Source organism: Nelusetta ayraudi, unplaced genomic scaffold (assembly GCF_046127955.1).
Source record: "Nelusetta ayraudi isolate G7.1 ecotype Tasmania unplaced genomic scaffold, CSIRO-AGI_Nayr_v1 ptg000021l, whole genome shotgun sequence".
In the NCBI taxonomy this organism is placed as follows: Eukaryota; Metazoa; Chordata; class Actinopteri; order Tetraodontiformes; family Monacanthidae; genus Nelusetta; species Nelusetta ayraudi.
Window position 1 is genome coordinate 4,093,404 of NW_027466071.1, and position 20,822 is coordinate 4,114,225.

General features: G+C 48.7%; 1 protein-coding gene across 1 annotated transcript; it reads left to right on the plus strand.

The window, feature by feature from the left end:
• The first annotated feature begins 862 nt into the window (after positions 1-862).
• LOC142888925 (hepatocyte nuclear factor 3-alpha-like) lies at positions 863-4,353 on the plus strand. Its single transcript, XM_076027433.1, has 2 exons — positions 863-1,064; positions 3,145-4,353. Exons 1-2 carry the CDS (start codon positions 999-1,001, stop codon positions 4,351-4,353), a joined length of 1,275 nt encoding a protein of 424 aa, XP_075883548.1. The 5' UTR covers positions 863-998.
• Positions 4,354-20,822: the final 16,469 nt, after the last annotated feature.

Here is a 20,822-nt window from a genome sequence, read left to right on the forward strand (position 1 = left end):
GTAAAAGGGGTGGGGCCAGGGTCAGTTCTTCTGGTCTAGATCAGTTCTCCTGGTCCAGTTCTGCTAGTCCAGTTCTTCTGGTCCAGGTCCTCTGCTCCAGTTCTCCTGGTCCAAATCAGTTCTGCTGGTCCTGGTCCAGTTCTCCTCGTCAAGTTCTTCTGGTCTAGGCCTTCTAATTCAGATCAGTTCTTCTAGTCCAGGCCTGCTGGTCCTGGTCTTCTGGTCCAGTTCTCCTGGTCCAATTCTACTGGTCCATGGCCTTCTGGTTCAGAGCAGTTCTTATGGTCCAAGTCTTCTGGTCTAGCTCTCCTGGTCCGGTTCTCTTTTTCTCTTTCAGTTTTTCAGTTGATTTGAGAAGTTTGACAAAGTGAGTGATGGCAGGTGATGGAAGTGTCGCCGCCCTGTGGGAGGAAATTCACACCGTCATTCATCACCGATGGATAGATTGATCCCTCAGAGCCGAGTCATGAGTCACGAGTCACCTGAAAAGAATCATAGAGCTGCTGTTTTTACACATGATCATTTCCCATCTCACTGTTACACATTTCCACATTGACTATTAATGACGACATCATCATGATCAATATGATCAATATTGTCGTCAGCTGTTCACTCACTAACTGCAGCGAGCAGAAGAGAGAACCGAATCATCAGAATGAAGAAGAAGAAAATCATCTTCATCACATCTGACATCCAATAAAACTGAGTGTGTGTGTGTGTGTGTGTGTGAGTGTGAGTGTGAGTGTGTGTGTGTGTGTGTGTGTGTGTGTGTGTGTGTGTCAGTGTGTGTCAGCGTGTGTGAGGGGGGAGCGGGGTGGTGGTGTGGAGGGGTTGCTGGAGGAGGAGATGAGATCTGGGGGTTGGACCTGCGGCGCGAGGAGAATCACATCAGTCCGCAGGTCAACTGCACGCGGCTCGGCTCCGTTCGGCTCGGCTCGGCTCGGCTTTGCTCGGCAGCAGCAGGAAGCGGCGGAGGTTCCTGCGGTGTTTTTCCCGTCATGCTCGGCGCAGTGAAGATGGAAGGGCACGAGGCGCCGGAATGGGGCGGCTACTACGGCGACGAGGTCAGTTCGTCTTGTTTCTGGCCCCCCGTCGTTCCGTTCGGCGAACCCAATAACTTTTGAAAAGAAATAAGACAAAAAACAAAAAAAACAAAAATCGGCTCCGAATTTAGTTTTTTGTTCCGAAGATGAAACGGAGCAAAGTTAAAATAGTGGAGAAAAAAAATGTTAAATTAAACGTGGTTGCAAAAACGCAGCAAAAACTGTGGCGTCAAATTAATGACATCAATGTTAGTTATTACTAACCATTAATGACATTAATAAAAACGAAACGAATGATCAGAAAACTCGCGACGAAAAACAGAGAAAGAAAAATAAATCAAACATCGACGAGCTGCTGAGATTTTCTCCCAGTTTGACTTTGGAGATCATTTTTTTCCTCGGTATTTATTATTTTTTTCTATTCACTTTTACTCTGTTTTTAAAAATAATGAAATTTAACTAAATTCGATAGTTGTGACAAAATAAGAGAATTAAACAGAAACAATAAACGGAGGAAATTAAACAATAATCAGCTGAAATGTTTCAAAACCAAGAAAGAGTGAATAAAAAGGTAACACGAGGGTCTTAGAAAATGTTTAAAAAAAACAAATGCGATGATAATAATAATAATAATAATAAGAATAAGAATAATAATAAGAATAAGAATAATAAGAATAATAAATATTAACAGTGATAAAAAGAGAATCATAGCAAATATTGTCATTGATTTTTTTTCATTTGATTGTAAAAAAAAATGTTTTCGATAAATAAAGTTATAGATCACAGCAGAGAAACATCCTCCTCCTTTTCCGTTCATTATCATGTGATAATCAGATAATAATCAACTAATAATCTGCCTATAATCAGCTAATAATTATCTGATAATCGGCCGATAATCATCTGATAATGAACCGAAAATCTGGCGTTGATCTTCCATAAATCACATTTTCAATCTACTTCCGCTTCAAATTGCCGTCGGATCAAAGAGGCGCAGCGGCGTCGCGCGGAGTTTCAATAAATCAGAAGAAATGAAAGATTCTTTGATTGATGATTCTTTTATTATTATTTTTTTTAACAGCAAAAAATTAAACACTTTCGAGATTTGAAGCGAGTGAGAATTATTTCGATTCGTTTTCATCAGATTCGTTTGATATAATTTTTTTTTTAACAATGAACAATAAAAAAGTCAATTCCCTGACTAAAAGTATTTACGTGTATAAATACATATGAATATACACATATAGGTATTTACAATTGAATTTAATTTGTGTGTTAATTATTAGTCATTTTTATTATTATTATTATTATTATTATTATTATTATTATTATTATTATTATTATTATTATTATGGGGTGTTGCAACACTGCTGATCTATAATTAGTGAATGAAATCTTTTTTTGATGACGTTGCAGCGATTAATCCAGTTAACAAAGATTAATTGAAAATTAGTTGTTAATAATATTTGCTTGAAACAGTGAATAGAAAAATATTTATATTTTATATCAACTTTTATTCAAAACATCTGATGAAGATCTGGAACCCAATCAGAAGCAAATATGGTTGTGGTTGTGGTTCTGCCCCCTGAACCACTGGTCCATGCAGAACCGCTCACGTCAGAACCTTTTGTTGAACTGGTCTGATGGACCAGGTCCTTGTAGACCTGGCCCGTCTAATAAACCTGGTCTAATGGACCCGGTCTAATGGACCTGCTCTTGGTGGACCAGGTCCTGGTAGACTTGGTTCTGGTAGGACTAGGTCCATTAGGTCTACGAGCTGTGGTCCTGGTAGGACCAGGTTTTCCAGTACCGGGTCGACTGGTAGACCTGGTCTAACAGAGCTGGTCTAATAGAGCCGGTTTAAAGGACCTGGTCTAATGGACCTAGTCCAGGTAGACGTGGTCCTGGTAGACCTAATGGACCTGGTCCTGGAAAATCCAATCCTGTGGACGCAGTTTAACAGACCTGGTATGGTATTGATCTGGTCCTGGTGGACGTGGTCTGGTAGACCTGATCAAATAGAGCCAGTCTAATGGAACTGGTCTAATAAACAAGGTGTGGTGGCCCTGGTCCTGGTCTCACTCTCTGTGTTCCTTCTCAACAGATGTACCCAGGACCCGGCTTGGGGGGTCCAGCTCTGGGCTCCATGTCAGGCTACATGTCCGGCGGCGGCGGCGGGACCACGACCTCCTTCAACGTGGCCTACGGCGGATCGGGTCTGAGTCCAGTTGGGGGGGGAGGGGGGATGTGCGGCGCCATGTCGGGTCTGGGGGGAGTGGGAGGGATGGGGGGTCTGAGCCCCACCAGTCTGGGCTCGGCCCAACAGGCCTCAGTGGTCCTGAACCCCTACGGCAGCCTGAGTCCCCCACCAGCACCGCCGGTTCCCTCGGTGGTCTACGGTGGTAACCACAGCTTGGGCCACCACCGGGGCGGCGGCGGGGGGATGGCGGGGGTCGGCGGGGGGGTTGGAGGGGGCCGGGACCCCAAGGGCCTGCGGAGGAGCTTCCCCCACGCCAAGCCGCCCTACTCCTACATCTCCCTCATCACCATGGCCATCCAGCAGGCCCCGGGCCGCATGTTGACCCTGGCCCAGATCTACCAGTGGATCCAGGATCTGTTCCCCTTCTACCGGCACCACCAGCAGCGCTGGCAGAACTCCATCCGCCACTCGCTCTCCTTCAACGACTGCTTCGTCAAGGTCTCTCGCTCGCCCGACAAGCCAGGCAAAGGCTCCTACTGGACGCTGCACCCCGACTCCGGAAACATGTTCGAGAACGGCTGCTACCTGCGGCGTCAGAAACGCTTCAAGTGCGACAGGAAGTCCAAGGAGGCGGGGGCAGGGGGAGGGGGCGGGGCCACGGCGGGGGGTGGGGCCACCTCGCTGGCAGGGGGCGGGGCCTTGGATCCGAGCGGCGGCGGCAGCGACGGATCCGGAGCGACCAAGGTCTCGGGCCTCGACCTGGAGACCCTGCCCCCCTCCAGGGCCTCGCTGGGGGGTGGGGCCATGCTAACGGGCGGGGCCTCAGTGCTGGGGGGCGGGGCCATGGTGGCGGGGGGCGGGGCCTCGGACCCCAAGCACCTGCTCCAGGGCCTCCCGCTGAACCCCCACGAAGGCCACTACGCCTTCAACCACCCGTTCTCCATCAACAACCTGATGATGTCGACGGAGCAGCAGCAGCCGCACAGACTGGAGCTGCGGGCCTACGAGGGGGGGCGGGGCCTGGAGGGCCTGGGAGGGCGGGGCCTGGACCTGGAAGCCTCCTACTACCAGGGAGTCTACACGCCCCGACCGCTGCTCAACTCCTCCTCCTAGTGGCTCCGCAGGACCAGGAGCTGGGTCCTACTGGACCAGGATCACAACCACATCCTGGACCAGAACCACAACCAGATCCTAGATCCCCTCTACCCCCCTGACCTCACCCTTCCTCCCCCGGAACCCTCAGTCCTATTGGACCAGAACTACAAACAATCCAGGACCAGCACCCAACCAGATCCAGATCTAGAACCTGAACCTGAACCTGAACATGAACCTGAACCTGAGTGTGAAACTGATTGTGATACTGGAACTAGAACCAGAAGCTGAACCTCCTCCAAGTCTGACTCAACCTCCCCTTCTGGTTCTGGTCTCTGGGTCAACAGGTCGACCCGGCAAAGGTCAAAGGTCAGCGCCGATGATGTAACGTCTTTCCCAGCCTCTGATTGGTCCGTCTGATCGGGATCGTCAGACACCTTTATTTATTTTTCCCACGACCTCTGCCGACTTCGAGAGGTCGTGACCTCTAGCACGGCCACACACACATGAAAGGCTTTGTGTGTCTGTGTCTGTGTGTGTGTGTGTGTGTGTGTGTGTGTGTGAGTCGTCTGTTTCCGGGCAGATTTCAAACTGAATCATCAGTTTCTGAAATTATTATTTTATTTTCAAAAAAGTGTCGCAATGAGAAAAATTCTCTTCATCTGAAGGTTTTTACAAGAGAAAGAATGATGAGAGTGAATCTGATCCAAAATAATGATTATTATTGATAATCATTGATGAATTTCCAGATTTATTGAACAGATTTTTTCCACAGAAAGAAACAGTTGAACAATCTGAAAAAAAAACAAAAAACTGGAGGCTTGAAGTCATGAATGATGATTGATGATTATCGATTGATCCGGCGGCTGATTGGAAAAAAAGCAGCATCACTTCCTGTTTGTGTGTTTGTGTGTTGATCAGTTATTGATCATCACTGCATGAAGGATCAGTTCCACTTCGCTTGTCTTTTTAGGGGGAAAAAATGAACTGAATGCCCCCCCCCCCCTTGAAGATTGCTGTGTTTGTTGTTTTGCTGCATGTTTTTTCTTCTTCTCCTTTTTAACTTATTCTGCCGTTTTTAAATAAAAAAAAACCCAAATACACTTTTATCTCTTCATTGACTCTTCTTCTTCTTCTTCTTCTTCTTCTTCTTCTTCTTCTTCTTCTTCTTCTTCTTCGTTGTGTCTCCTTCTTCTTCTTCTCCGTTGTCTCTTCTTCTTCTTTTTCCTTCTTCTTTTCTCCTTATTTTTCTTTTTCTTCTTTTTCAGCGAGAACTGCCACAGATTTATTATTATTATTAGTATTATTACTAGTAGTATTATTATTATTATTATTATCATTGATAATAATAATAGTAATAAGAGTAATAATAATAATAATAATAATAATAATAATAATAATAATAATAATAATAATAACAATAATGATGATGATGATGATGATGATTTCTTCTGACCGTTTTTCTCCTCTGAACCGTCGCGACCCTGAAGGCATCACTGCGCCGAGCGGAGACGATCGGCGGATTAAATCCGAAACGCCGCTGCAGACTCGGAACTAATAATAATACTAAAAATATCTAATAAGAATAATACTAATATTAATAATATTAACATTAATAGTAATATTATTTATCAGATGGAAACATTATCGGTTTGTTTGATTTGAATTGGTTGATTGATTGAATGAATTAAGATCATTTCAATCGTTTCACTTCAAACCTTCGTGAAATATTTTTATGAAATAAAAAAAATAAAGAAAAAAGAAAAATAGAAACAACATGATAACAAATATGTTTGTTGTAGAAAAATAAAAAGTCTAATTTGATCCAAAATATTTCAGATCAAAATCAGAAACTTCACAAACCCTAAAAATAAATGACCGCAGTTTGATTCCAGTCGCATCAATTATTGAATGATGAAAATGATTTTAAAAATAAGAGATGAAGTTTGTAAATTTACTAACAATTTAAAAAAAGCAAACAAAAAAACCCCGATGATTCGGATGAAATTCAGCCTCGTTTAATTTCTTCTTCTCCTTCTCTCGTCATGAAGAGTTTGCGGCGGTGGTGCGTTCAATGACCTGCGAGAGAGAAGCAATAATTGAACTGCTTAAAATAATAATAATAATAATAATAATAATAATAATAATGATAATGTGACGAATCACGTGGCATTTGATTGAACTAATATAACCTTCAGGCTTTAATTGTTGAAGAGTCGGAGAAACACACACACTCACACACACTCACACACACTCACAGGTTCCCAGCCTGCTGCCACCCAGACCGCTGCTGTAACACGCACCATATGTTGGGGGGGAGCAGAAGGGGGGGCGCTCGCGGCCCCTTTATGCGGCGGCCTTTCATTCCCCAGTGGAGGGTGGGGGGGGGATGGAGGGGGGGTCACTGAAGCCTCTTTGATGGGGATCGGAATTAATTATCTGCAATAAAGAGGCAAAAAAAGAGCAAAGAAGGAGAAGAAAAGAAGAGGGCGATCAAAGTGGAGGGAGAGAGAGAAGGAGAGAGAGGGAGGGAAAGTGAGAGAGAGACAGCGAGAGAGAGGTAGAGAGAGAGAGAGAGAGAGAGAGAGAGAGAGAGCAGCTGCTTCTCCATTAAAGTGGCTCTCAGGTAGTCAATGAGTTTGGGGAGATCAGCTGATTGATTGATTGGTTGGTTTGTTGGTTGGTTGAGTAGCTGATAATAATGCCACTGATTGATGATGTCACCAGGCGGAAGGTTCTCATTGGTCCAAACGTCCAGGTGAGTTGAGAAGAAACACCTGAGAGACTCACACCAACACACACACACACACACACACACACACACACACACACACACACACACACAATCTCTCTCTCTCTCTCTCTCTCTCTCTCTCTCTCTCTCTCTCTCTCTCTCGCTGTCCTCCAGGTGGCGCCACCAGTTTCAGTGTTTCTTTAGATTAAATTCTCAGGATTAAAACCAGGAACCACCCAAGAAGATGGTTTCCATGGCAACCAGGACACACACACACACACACACACACACACACACACACACACACACACACACACACACTCTGGTGAAAATTGAGAGGAATCCACCAGATAAACGACATCAGGACAGATTTATTAATTCATTTATTTATTTATTTTCAAAAGCACAGATTTCTTAAAGATTTTTTTACAAATCAAAAACGAAAAAGTTCAAACAATTCTTTAAACGAAAAGTAAACCACAGTCTTGTCTCTTCTTTCTGCTGCTTATCAACACAGTGAAGGTGATCAGTAATCAATCAGTGATCAGCAGCCGATCATCATCGTCCGGATCAATGAACGAGTCTTTAATTGAAACAATTTGGCAAAGTACAACTTGCTCACTTAAAAAAAGTCCTTATTTTCTTGCAGCACGAGAAAAAAGTGAAATGTGACCTCCACTGCAGTAGGTGGCGCTGGCACTCTCATGGTCACAGTGTGCATGGTGATAGAAGGTTATCGCAGCAGCAGCAGATATGAAGTGCAGTACTGACAGTACTGAGCAGTGGTGTTACGTCTTGACTGGTGTCCAGGTCTCTCTCAACAGCCTAACTCTAACTAAACCTAACTAACTCTAATTAATGATAACTAACCCTAACTAACTCTAACTAAGCCTAACCCTCTAAAAAATTCTCACTAACCCTAAACCACGTGAATCCAACAACTCAAGAATCTATCTGTCTTCAGGTGGATCAGCAGGAAGTAGAATGGTTCAGACAGGAAGTCAGTGATGTAAAAGTCGGTGGATCTGGTTGATTTTCATCATAATATTCAGTGTTGCCGCATTTAGTTTCCACATGTGCAGCTACTGTCACTGCTGCTGTTACTGCTGCTGCTAATAATAATGATGATGCTGATGATGATGATTTGTTTGACTGTGAAACATCAATGTGACGTCTCAGCTTCAACTGTTCAGTTCAGCCATCAATCAATGAAGCAGATTCACCTTTGAGTCTGAAACTAGAATGAAGAAAATCGGGTGAACTGTAAGATACAATGTAAAGTCTTATAATGTTTAGTCTTAGACTCAGTTTGGTCCAGACTGAGGGTTCAGAGGGCTCTGGTGAGGGTGAGAGGAGTGAGAGAATCACTTGGGCTGAAAGGAGTGAGAGAATCACTCAGGGTGAGAAGAGTGAGAGAATCACTCGGGGTGAGAAGAGTGAAAGAATCCCTCAGGATGAGAAGAGTGAGAGAATCACTAAGAGTGAGAGGAGTGAGAGAATCACTCAGGGTGAGAAGAGTGAGAGAATCACTCGCGGTGAGAAGAGTGAAAGAATCACTCAGGATGAGAAGAGTGAGAGAATCACTCGGGGTGAGAAGAGTGAGAGAATCACTAAGGGTGAGAGGAGTGAGAGAATCACTCAGGGTGAGAAGAGTGAGAGAATCACTAAGGGTGAGAGGAGTGAGAGAATCACTCGGGGTGAGAAGAGTGAGAGAATCACTAAGGGTGAGAGGAGTGAGATAATCACTCGGGGTGAGAAGAGTGAGAGAATCACTCAGGGTGAGAGGAGTGAGAGAAGCACTCGGTGAGAGGAGTGAGAGAAGCACTCAGGATGATAAGAGTGAGAGAATCACTCAGGGTGAGAAGAGTGAGAGAATCACTCGGGGTGAGAGGAGTGACAGAAACACTTGGTGAGAGGAGTGAGAGAAGCACTAGGAACGAGAAAATCACTGGGTGTGAGAGAGGTTTCATTGCAGCAGCTGCAATTATTATTCTGTGTGTGTGCGTGTGTGTGTGTGTGTGTCTGTGTGTGTGTTGCAGTGCTGCCGACATTTTTCTTCCTTCTGTCTTTTCTCATCTCCAGGGACGAAGCTCCTGGGACCGGTGGCTAAGCTAACAGGCTAACGGGCTAACAGGCTAACATGAGTTTGAAGCCACTTTGCTGAAGTTCAACTTGAAGTCACACAAAGTCAAAAAGAAAAGAAAAGAAAAGAGATGAAGTGATGAAGATGAAACGACAAACCTTGAGTCAACAGCGGCGGCGGCGGCTCGGCGGCTCAGCGGCGGCTCGGCGGGAGTTTGAGGAGGTTAGCGAAGGATTTGTTCAAATTATCAGCCAGATTCTCACCACATTCAAGTTTCAACTCACAGCTTTTAAATCAAGACACAAAGAAAAGATGAAAGAAAGAAGACACAGAGACGGAGAAACATGATCACACACACACACACACACACACACACACACACACACACACACTAGCTTCGTTGAGGATGCTATCCCAGGACCCCCCCCCCCTCTCCCCCCCAGAGAGTCAATAATTCTCCTCTCGGTCAGTCGGGAGTCTCTTCAGCACCAGCACCCCCTGCTGGGAGGAGGAGGAGGAGGAGGAGCAGCAGAAGGAGGAGGAGGGAGCAGGAGTAGGAGGAGCAACACCAGGAGGAGGAGGGGGAAGGAGTAGGAGGAAACAGAAAGAGGAGGGAGCAGGAGGAGGAGGAGCAGCAGGAGGAGGATGAGGAGGAGCAGCAGCAGCAGGAGAATGAGGAGGGAGCAGGAGTAGGAGGAGCAACACCAGGAGGAGGAGCAGCAGCAGGAGGAGCAGGAGGAGGAGGAGGGAACAGGAGGAGGAGGAGAAGGGAGCAGGAGGAGGATGAGCGGGTGGAGGAGGTAGAGGGAGAGGAGGAGGAAACAGGAGGAGGAGCAGGAGGAGGAGGGAGAGGATGAGGAGGAGGAGCAGGAGGAGCGGGTGGAGGAGGTAGAGGAGGAGGAGGAGGGAGAGGATGAGGAGCAGGAGGAGGAGGAGAAGGGAGAAGGAGGAGGAACAGGAGGAGGAGGAGAAGGGAGCAGGAGGAGCGGGTGGAGGAGGTAGAGGAGGAGGAGGAGGGAACAGGAGGAGGAGCAGGAGGAGGAGGAGGGAACAGGAGGAGGAGCAGCAGACTGCAGTGAGCTTCACTGGCAGCTGAGATGATATCAGAAAGTACAGAGGCTCAGTGAGCAGAAGGTGGATTTCTGATGAAGACTTTGTCTATGTTTAACAGCAGTCAGTCAGTCAGTCAGTCAGTCAGTCAGTCAGTCAGTCAGTCGTGAGGAGGGACGAGAGACCCTGAACTGACACTGAGAGAGAGACACTCAGTATCTCCAAAAACCATCAGTTTAAAGTCTGGAGGCCAAAACCACCAAATGTTGGACCGCTGCTGTTACTGCTCCTCTTCCTCCTCCTCCTGCTGCTGCTGCTCCTCCTCATCCTCCTCCTCCTTCCCCTCCTGCTGCTGCTTCTCTTCCTCCTCCTCCTGCTGCTGCTGCTCCTCCTCCTCCCTCCTCCTTCCCCTCCTGCTGCTCCTCCTCTTCCTCCTCCTCCTCCTCTTTCCCCTCCTACTGCTCCTCCTCTTCCTCCTCCTCTTCCTCCTTCCCCTCCTGCTGCTGCACCTCTTCCTCCTCCTCCTGCTGCTGCTGCTCCTCTTCTTCCTCCTCCTCCTCCTTCCCCTCCTGCTGCTGCTCCTCTTCCTCCTCCTGATTCCCCTCCTGCTGCTGCTCCTCCTCCTGCTGCTACTACTCCTCCTCCTGCTGCTGCTACTGCTGCTGCTCCTCTTCCTCTTCCTCTTCCTCCTCCTCTTCCATGTTAATGAAAGCGACTCATCAAAGACTCGTTGAGTCAATATGAGTCTTTTCCTGCTGCTTCAAAGAGCCGCTGGCTCATTAACGAGTCAGCAGCCGGGTGACCTTTAGGTGGTGCTGAAGGTCATCGGCTAGAGGGGCACGCCCTGGACATGGGGTGTGGGGCAGAGGTCAAAGGTAACTGGAGGTGGAACAGTTATCTAAGTGTGTGTGAGTCCTGCGCACCACAGTCTGAGGGCTGGAGCAGCAGCAGCAGCAGCAACAGCAGCAGCTCCAGTAACAGCAGCAGCAGCAGCAGCAGCAGCAGCAACAGCAGCAGCTCCAGTAACAGCAGCAGCACCACCAGCAGCAGCAGCAGCAGCAGCAGCAGCAGCAGTCGCTGCTCCTCCGGCTCCAGATGAACAGTGTGAGCGGCTCTAATCCTGCAGGATCATTACTGCGCTACATTAATAACAACACTAAGACCCTCCAGCAGGGGGGGTTCACACACACACACACACACTCACTGACTCTCACACACACACACACAGATACAGAGAGAGTTGTAGCGTAGCTCGCTAGCTGCTTCCATCAACCTATGTTAGCATTGAAGCTAAGAAGGGGGGTTGATGGAAGCAGCTGTTTCCTCCCCTTAGCTTCAATGCTAAGCTAGAAGACGGTACTAAACCAACCGAACCTGAAGGCTCAGGTTCAGGATTAGTTAGGTTTAGTTCAGGTTTATTTCAGGGTTAGTTTAGGTTAAGTTTAGGGTTTGGGTTAGCTGCTGTCGTCATGGTGACGAAGCAACAGAGACTCTGGAGTGAGTTCTCACTCTACTTCCTGCCTAAACAGGAAGTGGGAGTAGCAACCTTGGCCAGGTGACCTTTGACCCGTGGCAGAACACAGACAGACAAGCTAAAGCTAACGCTAGCCCCCGATAAGCTTTTACAGGTTCAGGCTAACACTGATGCTAAGCTACCTAGCCCACTGCTAAAGTGCATCAGTCTGCGACCCGTGCTGAGCTACTATTGGCCGATGAGCTCGTCATAGTCGGGCTGAAGTGGTAGGGGTGAGGGGGGCAGAGGGGGAGGCCCCCCCCAGGTTTTCTCATATTTCCCAGAAGTCCCGGCGGCGGCGGGAAGATAATCCCTGGGAGATGAGCAGAGGGAGCGAGGGATTGGCCGGCTGGCGGTGGGGGGGGTCTCATCCTGGAGGGTCTCTCTCTCTCTCTCTCTCTCTCCCCCTCCTCCTCTCTCTCTCTCTCTCTCCCCGGATTAGCGGCGGTACTGAAACATCTCAGCTAGTGAGGGGGCGATCGAGGGGGCGGGATTAAGGTGTTAGTGTTGAGGGGTGGGAGTTAGCGGTTAGCCTGGTTAGCGCTTAGCGGGGTTAGCTGTTAGCACTTAGCAGTTAGCAGCCAGCAATAAAGAAGGGAGAGAGTGGCCAGGTTAATGGAGGGGGGCGGGGCCACTGTCCTCCACCACTTCCTGTCCGAAGGCTCTACTTCCTGTCTGAAGGCTCTACTTCCTGTCTGGCTGTGCTGCTGTGGGCCAATCACAGCTGTTGCCATGGTAACCAGGTCTGCAGCCGTCGCCACGGCAACACCCCTCTACCCCCCCTTTCATTTCTCTGCCCCCCCCTCCTCTCCTGATCCTCCCACAGCGAGTGGGATATGAAATCCAGATGAATTGTGGGTAATAAAGTGAAGGACTCTGCAGGTTTTTTGGTAATAAACTCTGAAGTGGGGAAAATAATGAAGCTCCACAGCAGCAGCAGACGCAGCAGCAGCAGTAGTAACCGCAGCAGCAGCAGCAGCAGCAGTAACAGCAGCAGCAGCAGCAACTGCAGCAGCATCAGTAACAGCAGCAGCAGCAGTAACAGCAGCAGCAGCAGCAGCAGTAACAGCAGCATCAGTAATGGTAGCAGCAGTAACAGTAACAGCAGCAGCAGTAACAGCAACAGCAGCAGCAGCAGCAGCAGTAACAGCAGCATCAGTAATAGCAGTAACAGTAACAGCAGCAGCAGTAACAGCAGCAGCAGCAGCAGTAACAGCAGCAGCAGCAGTAACAGTAACAGTAACAGCATCAGTAACAACAACAACAGCAGCAGCTTCACTTATTGATTATTGACTGGAAGGCCTGATGGACCAATAAACACCACAGCAACCAATCACAGAAGAGAAGTCCCGCCCCCCTCAAACATACAAACTCAAACACCTGAGTGACCAACAGCAGCTCGACTTTTTGAATTTGAAGGGGAAGAAGAAGAGGAGGAGGGAAAAGGAGAGAGAGAAGAAGAAAAGGGGAAGAAGAAGAGAAGTAGGAGAAAGAGAAGAGGAGGAGGAGAGGAAGAGAAGAAGGAGAAGCTGCTGTCAGTCAGGTGTGGCTCCGCCCACCAGCTGGGGGCGCTGCAGTAATCAGTGGACAGCTGATCCTCCTCCGTCCACCGGGAGGCGCTTTTCATTTAGTTCCTGCAATAAAGAGCAGCAATAAGACAGCAAGCGGCGCCGCTCTGCTGGGAGCAGCAGGTAATGAAAGAGCAGCAATAAACCTGAGTCCCACTGCAGCTGAGGGTCGGACCGGACCGGACTGGACTGGACCAGCTGGACCGGACCAGACCAGACCAGACTGGACTAGACTGGACCGGACCGGACTGCACCAGACCAGAATGGACCAGCTGGACCTCACCTGGTCCAGGGCTGGGCAATTCATTTTTGCAAGGGGCCACATAAGAAACCTGAACTGTGTCAGAGGGCTGCACCAACAAAGAAAACATAAATATAAATATAAATATAAATATAAATATAAATATAAATAACTCAGGCGGTACAGCAGGTTGTCCAGTGACCGAAAGGTTGGCGGTTCAAATCCCACTCCATCCCAGTCTGTCGTTGGGTCATTGCGCAAGACTCAATCCACATAGCCTCGTACGAATGCGAGTGGATGTTGGGTGGTTGGTGGTCGGAGGGGCCGTCTGATTGGCTGGACCAGTCTGCCCCAGGACAGCTGTGGCTTCACATGGAGCTCCAGCAGCAGCACAGCAGCAGTGTGCATGTGGTGTGAATGAATAATGGCTTCAATGTATTTTCCATTGAACCCATTTTGGGTTTGGTTTGGGTTTGGATGCTGAGAAAAGCGCTATATAAATCCAATCCATTTATTATTATCATATATATATATCTATATATATGTATAGATATAGATATATATACGTATATATATCTATACATATATATATGTATATATATACACATACATATATATACAGACACATATATATATATATATATATATATATATATACACATATATACATATATATGTATATGCAATTTATTTCTAACTCGTTAGGGGCCACAAACAGTGAAAACCTTCATGACCTTAAAGTGCAACATTGTTCCTGCCAGATGGACCACTGACCTTCAGTCAGACCTCTGTGAATCAGTGGCCCCCTAGTGGTGGTTCCTGGCACTGACCGCATGGCTGCCAGCTCCTCCAGGAGTAGCTGGGTGGTGTCTCCTCCATGGCCGCTCCATCCAGCCAGAAGAACTGTTGCTCTGGTCTTCAGCTGGAGCTCCCAGTGTCCAGCGATGTTCTCCAGCACCTTCTCACAGCACAGTGGAACCTTCTCCAAGGTTCCCTCGACTGCCACACACCCCTTCATCAACTCTCTAGCACACAACAACTCACTGTCTTGGTGATTTTGTCAGAAGGTTGGTTTTCAGGTTAGTGAGAAAGAGGCGAAACTCTCCCGAGTTTGGTGACGCAGTGCTGATTTAAATGTTAATCATGAAACACAGCTCTGTGGACCACACACTGAGCTCCCAGCTTCATCTCTGATCTCGTGAGTGGAACTTCTTGAACGTCCAGGTCATTATCAACGTTTCTCTTCCTGGCTTGAGCTGCTGACATCTTCAAGCTAACCTGTTAGCGTCACCTGTGGCTAAAGACCTGCCCACACGGCTCTCACACACACACACACACACACACACACGTGTGCGTCCATGCAGAAGTCAAACCAACGTAATGCTTTTCAAAATAAAAGCAACACAAACACAGAATCCATCCATCCGTCTTTTTGAGCTTCTTCCCCAGCTCAGGGTCACGTGGTCCGCTGGAGCTTCTCCCTATCACACACTCAATCAATAGTTTTAAATCTACATTCTGATCCATGACCTGACTTGCCCAGGTCTGAGCTGGACCAGCTGGACTGGACTGGGTCAGACCAGCTGGCTCCACCGACGACAACTTACATCAGACAACAACAACAGGCTGCGATCAGTCACATGACAGGAAACAGGAAGCAGCAGCACGTTGGCATAAATCAACACTGAACACCAACACACACAAACCAACACACACACACACACACACACACACTTTGGCCTCACACACATAAAACAAACACATTTACTGAGGCTTTACACGCTGCCTCGCTCCATTAGGAAAACACACACAATCTCTCTCTCTCACACACACACACACACACACACACACACACACACACACACACACACACACACACACACACACACACTCTCCTTACTCACACACATTCACACACACTCACATGCTCTCTCACTCACACACACACTCAGTGCTGACAGATGGAACATGCTCCTCCATATTCTGTCCCTCATAAAGAGGATTGTGGCTCCAATATCAATCACCTCTAGTGAGTGTGTGTGTGTGTGTGTGTGTGAGTCGGGTGGTGGTGGAGGGTGGTGGTGGGGGGGGCGTAAGGCGCAAGGGGGGCGGGGGTGGGAGGGGTTGGTGTCTGTAATTAGATTTTCTGCTGTATTTGTGGAACCCTGGAGGAGATGAGAGCTGCTGTCACGGATCTTAATGAGGAGCAGCAGCAAGACTGAGGCCCAACCAGAACCTGCAGAGTCTCCAGAACCTGTAGCGCCACCAGGACCTGCAGAACAACCTTCAGAATCTCCAGGACCTGCAGGAACTTCTGAACATCCTAAACCTCCAGAACCTGGAGAACCTTGGAGATTTTGACAGGTTCTCCAGATGAACCAGGTGATGGTGTTGAAGATCAGCCTTCATCTCCTTCTGGTTTGAGACCAACAGACCCGATGGTTGACCTGGCCAGGGGCTCGGACCAAAGCTTTCACCACAATGTCCAACAGTCACACAGAAGCAGAATCCAGCTGCCTCAAACCTTCATCACCATCATCATCATCATCATCATCATCATCATCATCATCATCATCATCATTATCACCATCATCGTCATCTCTGTAGGCTTCAAAGATCCAGCAGTGGCTTTCAAAGACCTGTCTCTCAACCAACCAACCAACCAATCAATCAATCAATCAGTCCACTTTGATTGTCCACTGGCTAAATCCCAACCAGAGGCGTCTCAGAAGCCAGCAGGGGGCGATAGTGAGTAGGAAACTGCTCTTTGTCTCTTCACACCTGCTGAGATGAACAGGAAGTAGCCTGACAGTGGAAACGCTGCAGCTTCAGGTCCAGTCGCTGACTGCAGAACCAACATTCCCACACCTGTTCGTCCACTGGCGGCACCTGCTGGTTGTGGTGGGAAACACACTGAAGCGGAACAACACATTCTTCGATATCAATCAGTACAGAAGCAGCAGAGGGTCACCACTAGAGGACAAGGAGAAGAGAGCAGTTCAGCACCAGGACCTCCTGAACCGGGTCCAGATCTCTAGGGAGCTCCTGGTAGAACTCTGCTCCGAGCCATAGATCTTCAGAGCTTCTAGGAGCCAACTTGCAGCGGTGAGACAGAACCAGAAGCATAGGGGGAGTCTAGCTTATTCTATTTCTACACTCTGGCTCCCCTCCAGCCTGGTACATACACACAGCTGCTTCAGAACAACACAGAACCACAGGCTGATGATGCTGCGGACTGTCAGTGGAGAGCAGAGATGCAGTGAAGCTCTCTCTCACTCCGTGGCCGCCAGTGGTGGAGACACTGACTGATGTTTGAGATCATCGGAGAACAAAGAACCTCACAGCTGCAAAGTTAATATGCAGATATACCTGACCTTTGTCACATCTCCTCCTCCAGCTCCTCACGTCTCCTCCATGTGTCTGCGGCCTCCTGCTGCTCCACCTGCAGCTCCGTCTACACACACACACACGCACACACACACACACCCAAGTGGGGCCCAACCTGTGGTTGGTGGCCCTCAGGCTGCCTCTGATTGGCCGGCTGGCTGGAGGAGGAGGAGCCACAGTGACAGTCAGCTGACGGTCTGCTGCGCTGTGATTGGCCGGTGACATCACCAGGTGTTTGAGTGGAGACGAAGGAGGAGAAAGATTTAATAAGGAGAGGGTGGAGGAGGGTGGGAGCGGGGGGGGGCGCGCCGTCTCCCCTGAAGGTCGCCGCTGCTCTAAAGGTCACGACGCCTCACAGTCAATAAAGTGTCGAGTGTTTTAATTGGCTGCTGCAACTTTATTATTATCACCTCACTTTGACTAAAGTTCACTGATGACAACGTCAGCCAGGAGGCCTCCTATTGGCCCACCTGGCCCAGCCCCCCCACACACCCACCCTCCACCTGTGGATGACATCACAGCTCTATAGCCCCGCCCCCTCCCATAGCCCCGCCCTCTGTAGACTGCTGCTGTTGTTACTGTTACTGCTGCTGCTGCTGCTGCTGTTGCGTCTCTGGGTGGTTGCCCCCCCCACTCATCCTGTTGTTGTCATTAAGTTGTTGCGTCTCGTCAGCAGAACAAACAGCCACTGATCTTCCTTAAGAAGTTAACAAGCTCGTTAAGGCAGCAGCCAATCAGAGAGCAGCTCTCAGGGCTCAGTAACACTGAGCCACTAATGATGTTAAACACTCAGTGAGACCAAGGTAGACACTCTGTGTGTGTGTGTATGTGTGTGTGTGTGCGTGTGTGTGTGTGTGTGTGTGCGTGTGTGTGTGTGTGTGTTGCAGTGCAGCTGATTGATTCAGTCCAGCAGGAATCAAAGAGAAGCAGATGATCAATAAGTTCTGATCGATCAGACTGATCAACTACTGACACCATCTGATGCAGCACCAGGACCAAGACCAGGACTAGGACCAGGACCAGGACCTGGTTGTGCTCCAGGTCCAGTCTCTGGTCTGTGTGGTCCTGGTGTGTCAAAGTGAGGGAGTCAGTTTGTCACTTGGAAACTTCTACCCCCCCCCCCGCTCCTGCCCCCCCCCCCCCCCGCCCCCCCTCCCTCATTATTCATGGTACAATTACCTCCAGAGTCGTTAAATCCTCCTAAATGAGCGTTCACGCCTCGTCGCTTTGAAGTCCCGACGCACAAATCAGCGGAAAAAAGGCGAAAAGACGGCGACCAATCAGAACAGAGGACCCCCCCTCTTTCTCCCCCCCCTCTTCCCCCCCTCCTCCTTCATGCCATATCAAACTGGAGGAGTCCATTAATGTTTTAAGCTGCGTTTTAATGCGTCTGGAGCAGGAAGTTTGGAGCGGCGCTGCGGCGCCCCCTCCAGCTGACTGCATGAATATTAATGACGGTGTTACGCTGATTAAAGGGGCTTCGCACCAAATCCAACACAATCCGCACTGAGCCGCAGCAGCAGCAGCAGCCGCTAGCAGCAGCAAGTAGCAGCAGCAGCAGCAGCAGCAGCACCGTGAATTTAGACACCGACATTAAGCCCCGGAGACACACACACACACACACACACACACACACACACACACTGGCTTCATTATGACAGATTCAGCAGCAAAAGTGTCCAATGGTCATGTGACCACGAGTTGATCATTTCAGTTTCGTGAAGCGATTCACACACACACACACACACACACACACACACACACACACACACACACACACACACACACACAGACATGCACACACACAAAGTAAGTTTTAGCTGCTTCCATAAACCTCTCGTAGCATTGAAGCTAAGGGGAGGCTAAGCTAACGGAAGCTAATGGAAGAAGCTGGACCCTCTGACAGGAAGTGTGCCCAATCTAGACACACACACACACACACACACACACACACACACACACACACACACACACACATTCCTTCACAGACACATGAATGGCTGCTACTTCAGTCTGTTCAAACAAGTGCAGCCCACCCTCATTCAACAATACTGTGTGTGTGTTGTGTGTGTGTGTGTGTGTGCGGACCACCCACTCTGCAGAATTAATACACTTCACACGACCACCAGCCTCCTCTCTCTCTCTCTCTCTCGGCCTTTTGTCTTCTCTCTCTCTCATCATTTTAATCTACTGACCAGCCAGTGGGAGTGCGTGTTTGTGTGTGTGTGTGTGTGTGACACACTGGCTGATAAATTGGGAGTCAGAAAAATGTCTGAAGTTTTGGAGGAAAATTTCGAAATGAAATGGAAAGACAACCATAAGTGAGAGATCATGTGAACAGGAAGTGACAGGAAGTGGTCCAACAGGTGGCGCTGCACTCAGAGTCGCTGCTGCTGTCAAGTTTGCAACTTTAGTGTGGCTCCTTCTGGTGACCTTTGACCTTCTGCTCAGCTGTGGAGCTGCACCCCCACCTGGTGGACCACACTGGTTGTTACAAGCACTGTCTGCTGCTGCTTCAGCAGTGAGCCAGTGCCGCCACCTGGTGGGTGTTTTTGCTCAGTACAAGCCCAGCAGTAGCAGCAGCAGCAGCAGCTGTTAAATTTGTAATCCAATTAAATTAAATTAATTCAATTAAATTGAATTGAATTTAATTGAAACATCGAAAGAAACAAAAGATGTCCCAGCAAACAAAGTACAGGTGAGCATCCACCTCTTTCACCGGACTGAACATTAAAGCTCTCAAACGCACAGTTGGTTCTGATTGTTGCATTATTTTTGGCTAATTCCCCCTAAATACCCCTGGTTCCGCCTGGTGGCCGGGTTCGCCCTGATTCCCCCTGGTGGCCCAGTTCAGCCCGGCGCTGTGCCGCCCCCTGCTGGACGCTCTGCGCCACTGCTGCTGCTGTTCTGCGGCGTTCTGCTACTTCTGGTTCCATCGGTGGAAGTTCAGCGCTTCAACCAGACCCGCCCAGCGACCCACTGATCCAGCAGAGGTCCGAGAGGTTCCGGGATACGGTGTGTGTTGTGTTTGTGTGTCTCACCGGAAGAAAGTTGTAAGTCCGTCGGCACCGCGTGCAGGTTCTGGTTGGTTCTGTTAGCTTTGATCGCAGGTCAGTTTACATCCAGCTTCCAGTCTTTTCTCCGTGCAGTCCAACTCCACCGATGCTCCTCCAGGTGACAACAATGAAGAGCCGCAAAAATCCCGTCCGTCAGCGACGTGACGTCACGATGTTCACGTCCTGGTAGTGAAGTCTGAACTCCCCCACTGGCGCCCCCCTAGTGGCGGCTCTATGGAGACACCAATACTGCGACTCATTAGCCAAATTCTCTAATAAAACTTTCAGAGGCTCTCGGCGCCCTTGGTGATGTCATCGCAGTGTCATCATGACAACTTCCCATCAGCAGGTGGTCATAAATAATTAAATATGTAAACTAGTTTCATTGTGGTGAGCAGTTCACTGAGCTGCACTACGACTACTGTTAGTGATGCATTGTATGGTGAATATACTGATGTTCTGATTATTCAGATGCCACAACTACGTGTAGTGACTGTAGAGTGACAGTAGGGGGCAACAGAGGACACGCAGCCTATCAGCAGCAGCACAAACAGCAGTGTGTTGTCGTTGTGTTATGATATACAACACAAATGGTTGTTTTTTTTTCCACTTTTTATTTTTTTGTTTCTGCTTTATTTTAAACACCATCTTCTTCATCATAGTCATCGTCATCACCACCATCATCATCATCATCTTCATCACCAGGAAGTGGTCCAGGCTGCAGCAGTGTGGAACGGTCCAGAAGCCCTCAGAGCATCCAGCAGCACAACCTGCCACCTGTGACCTCTGACCCCAGCGGCCTCCCATCAGGCCTTGCTGCACAGGAAGTGACCTCCACTCATCAGGGTCCGTGTTGAT

What these genes read in the sequence shown, in the direction of transcription:
- LOC142888925 (XM_076027433.1), top strand. Translation starts at nt 999, where the DNA reads ATGCTCGGCGCAGTGAAGATGGAAGGGCACGAGGCGCCGGAATGGGGC. An exon ending in GCGGCTACTACGGCGACGAG is followed by an intron (nt 1,065 to 3,144) that starts GTCAGTTCGTCT and finishes CCTTCTCAACAG; the next exon opens with ATGTACCCAGGACCCGGCTT.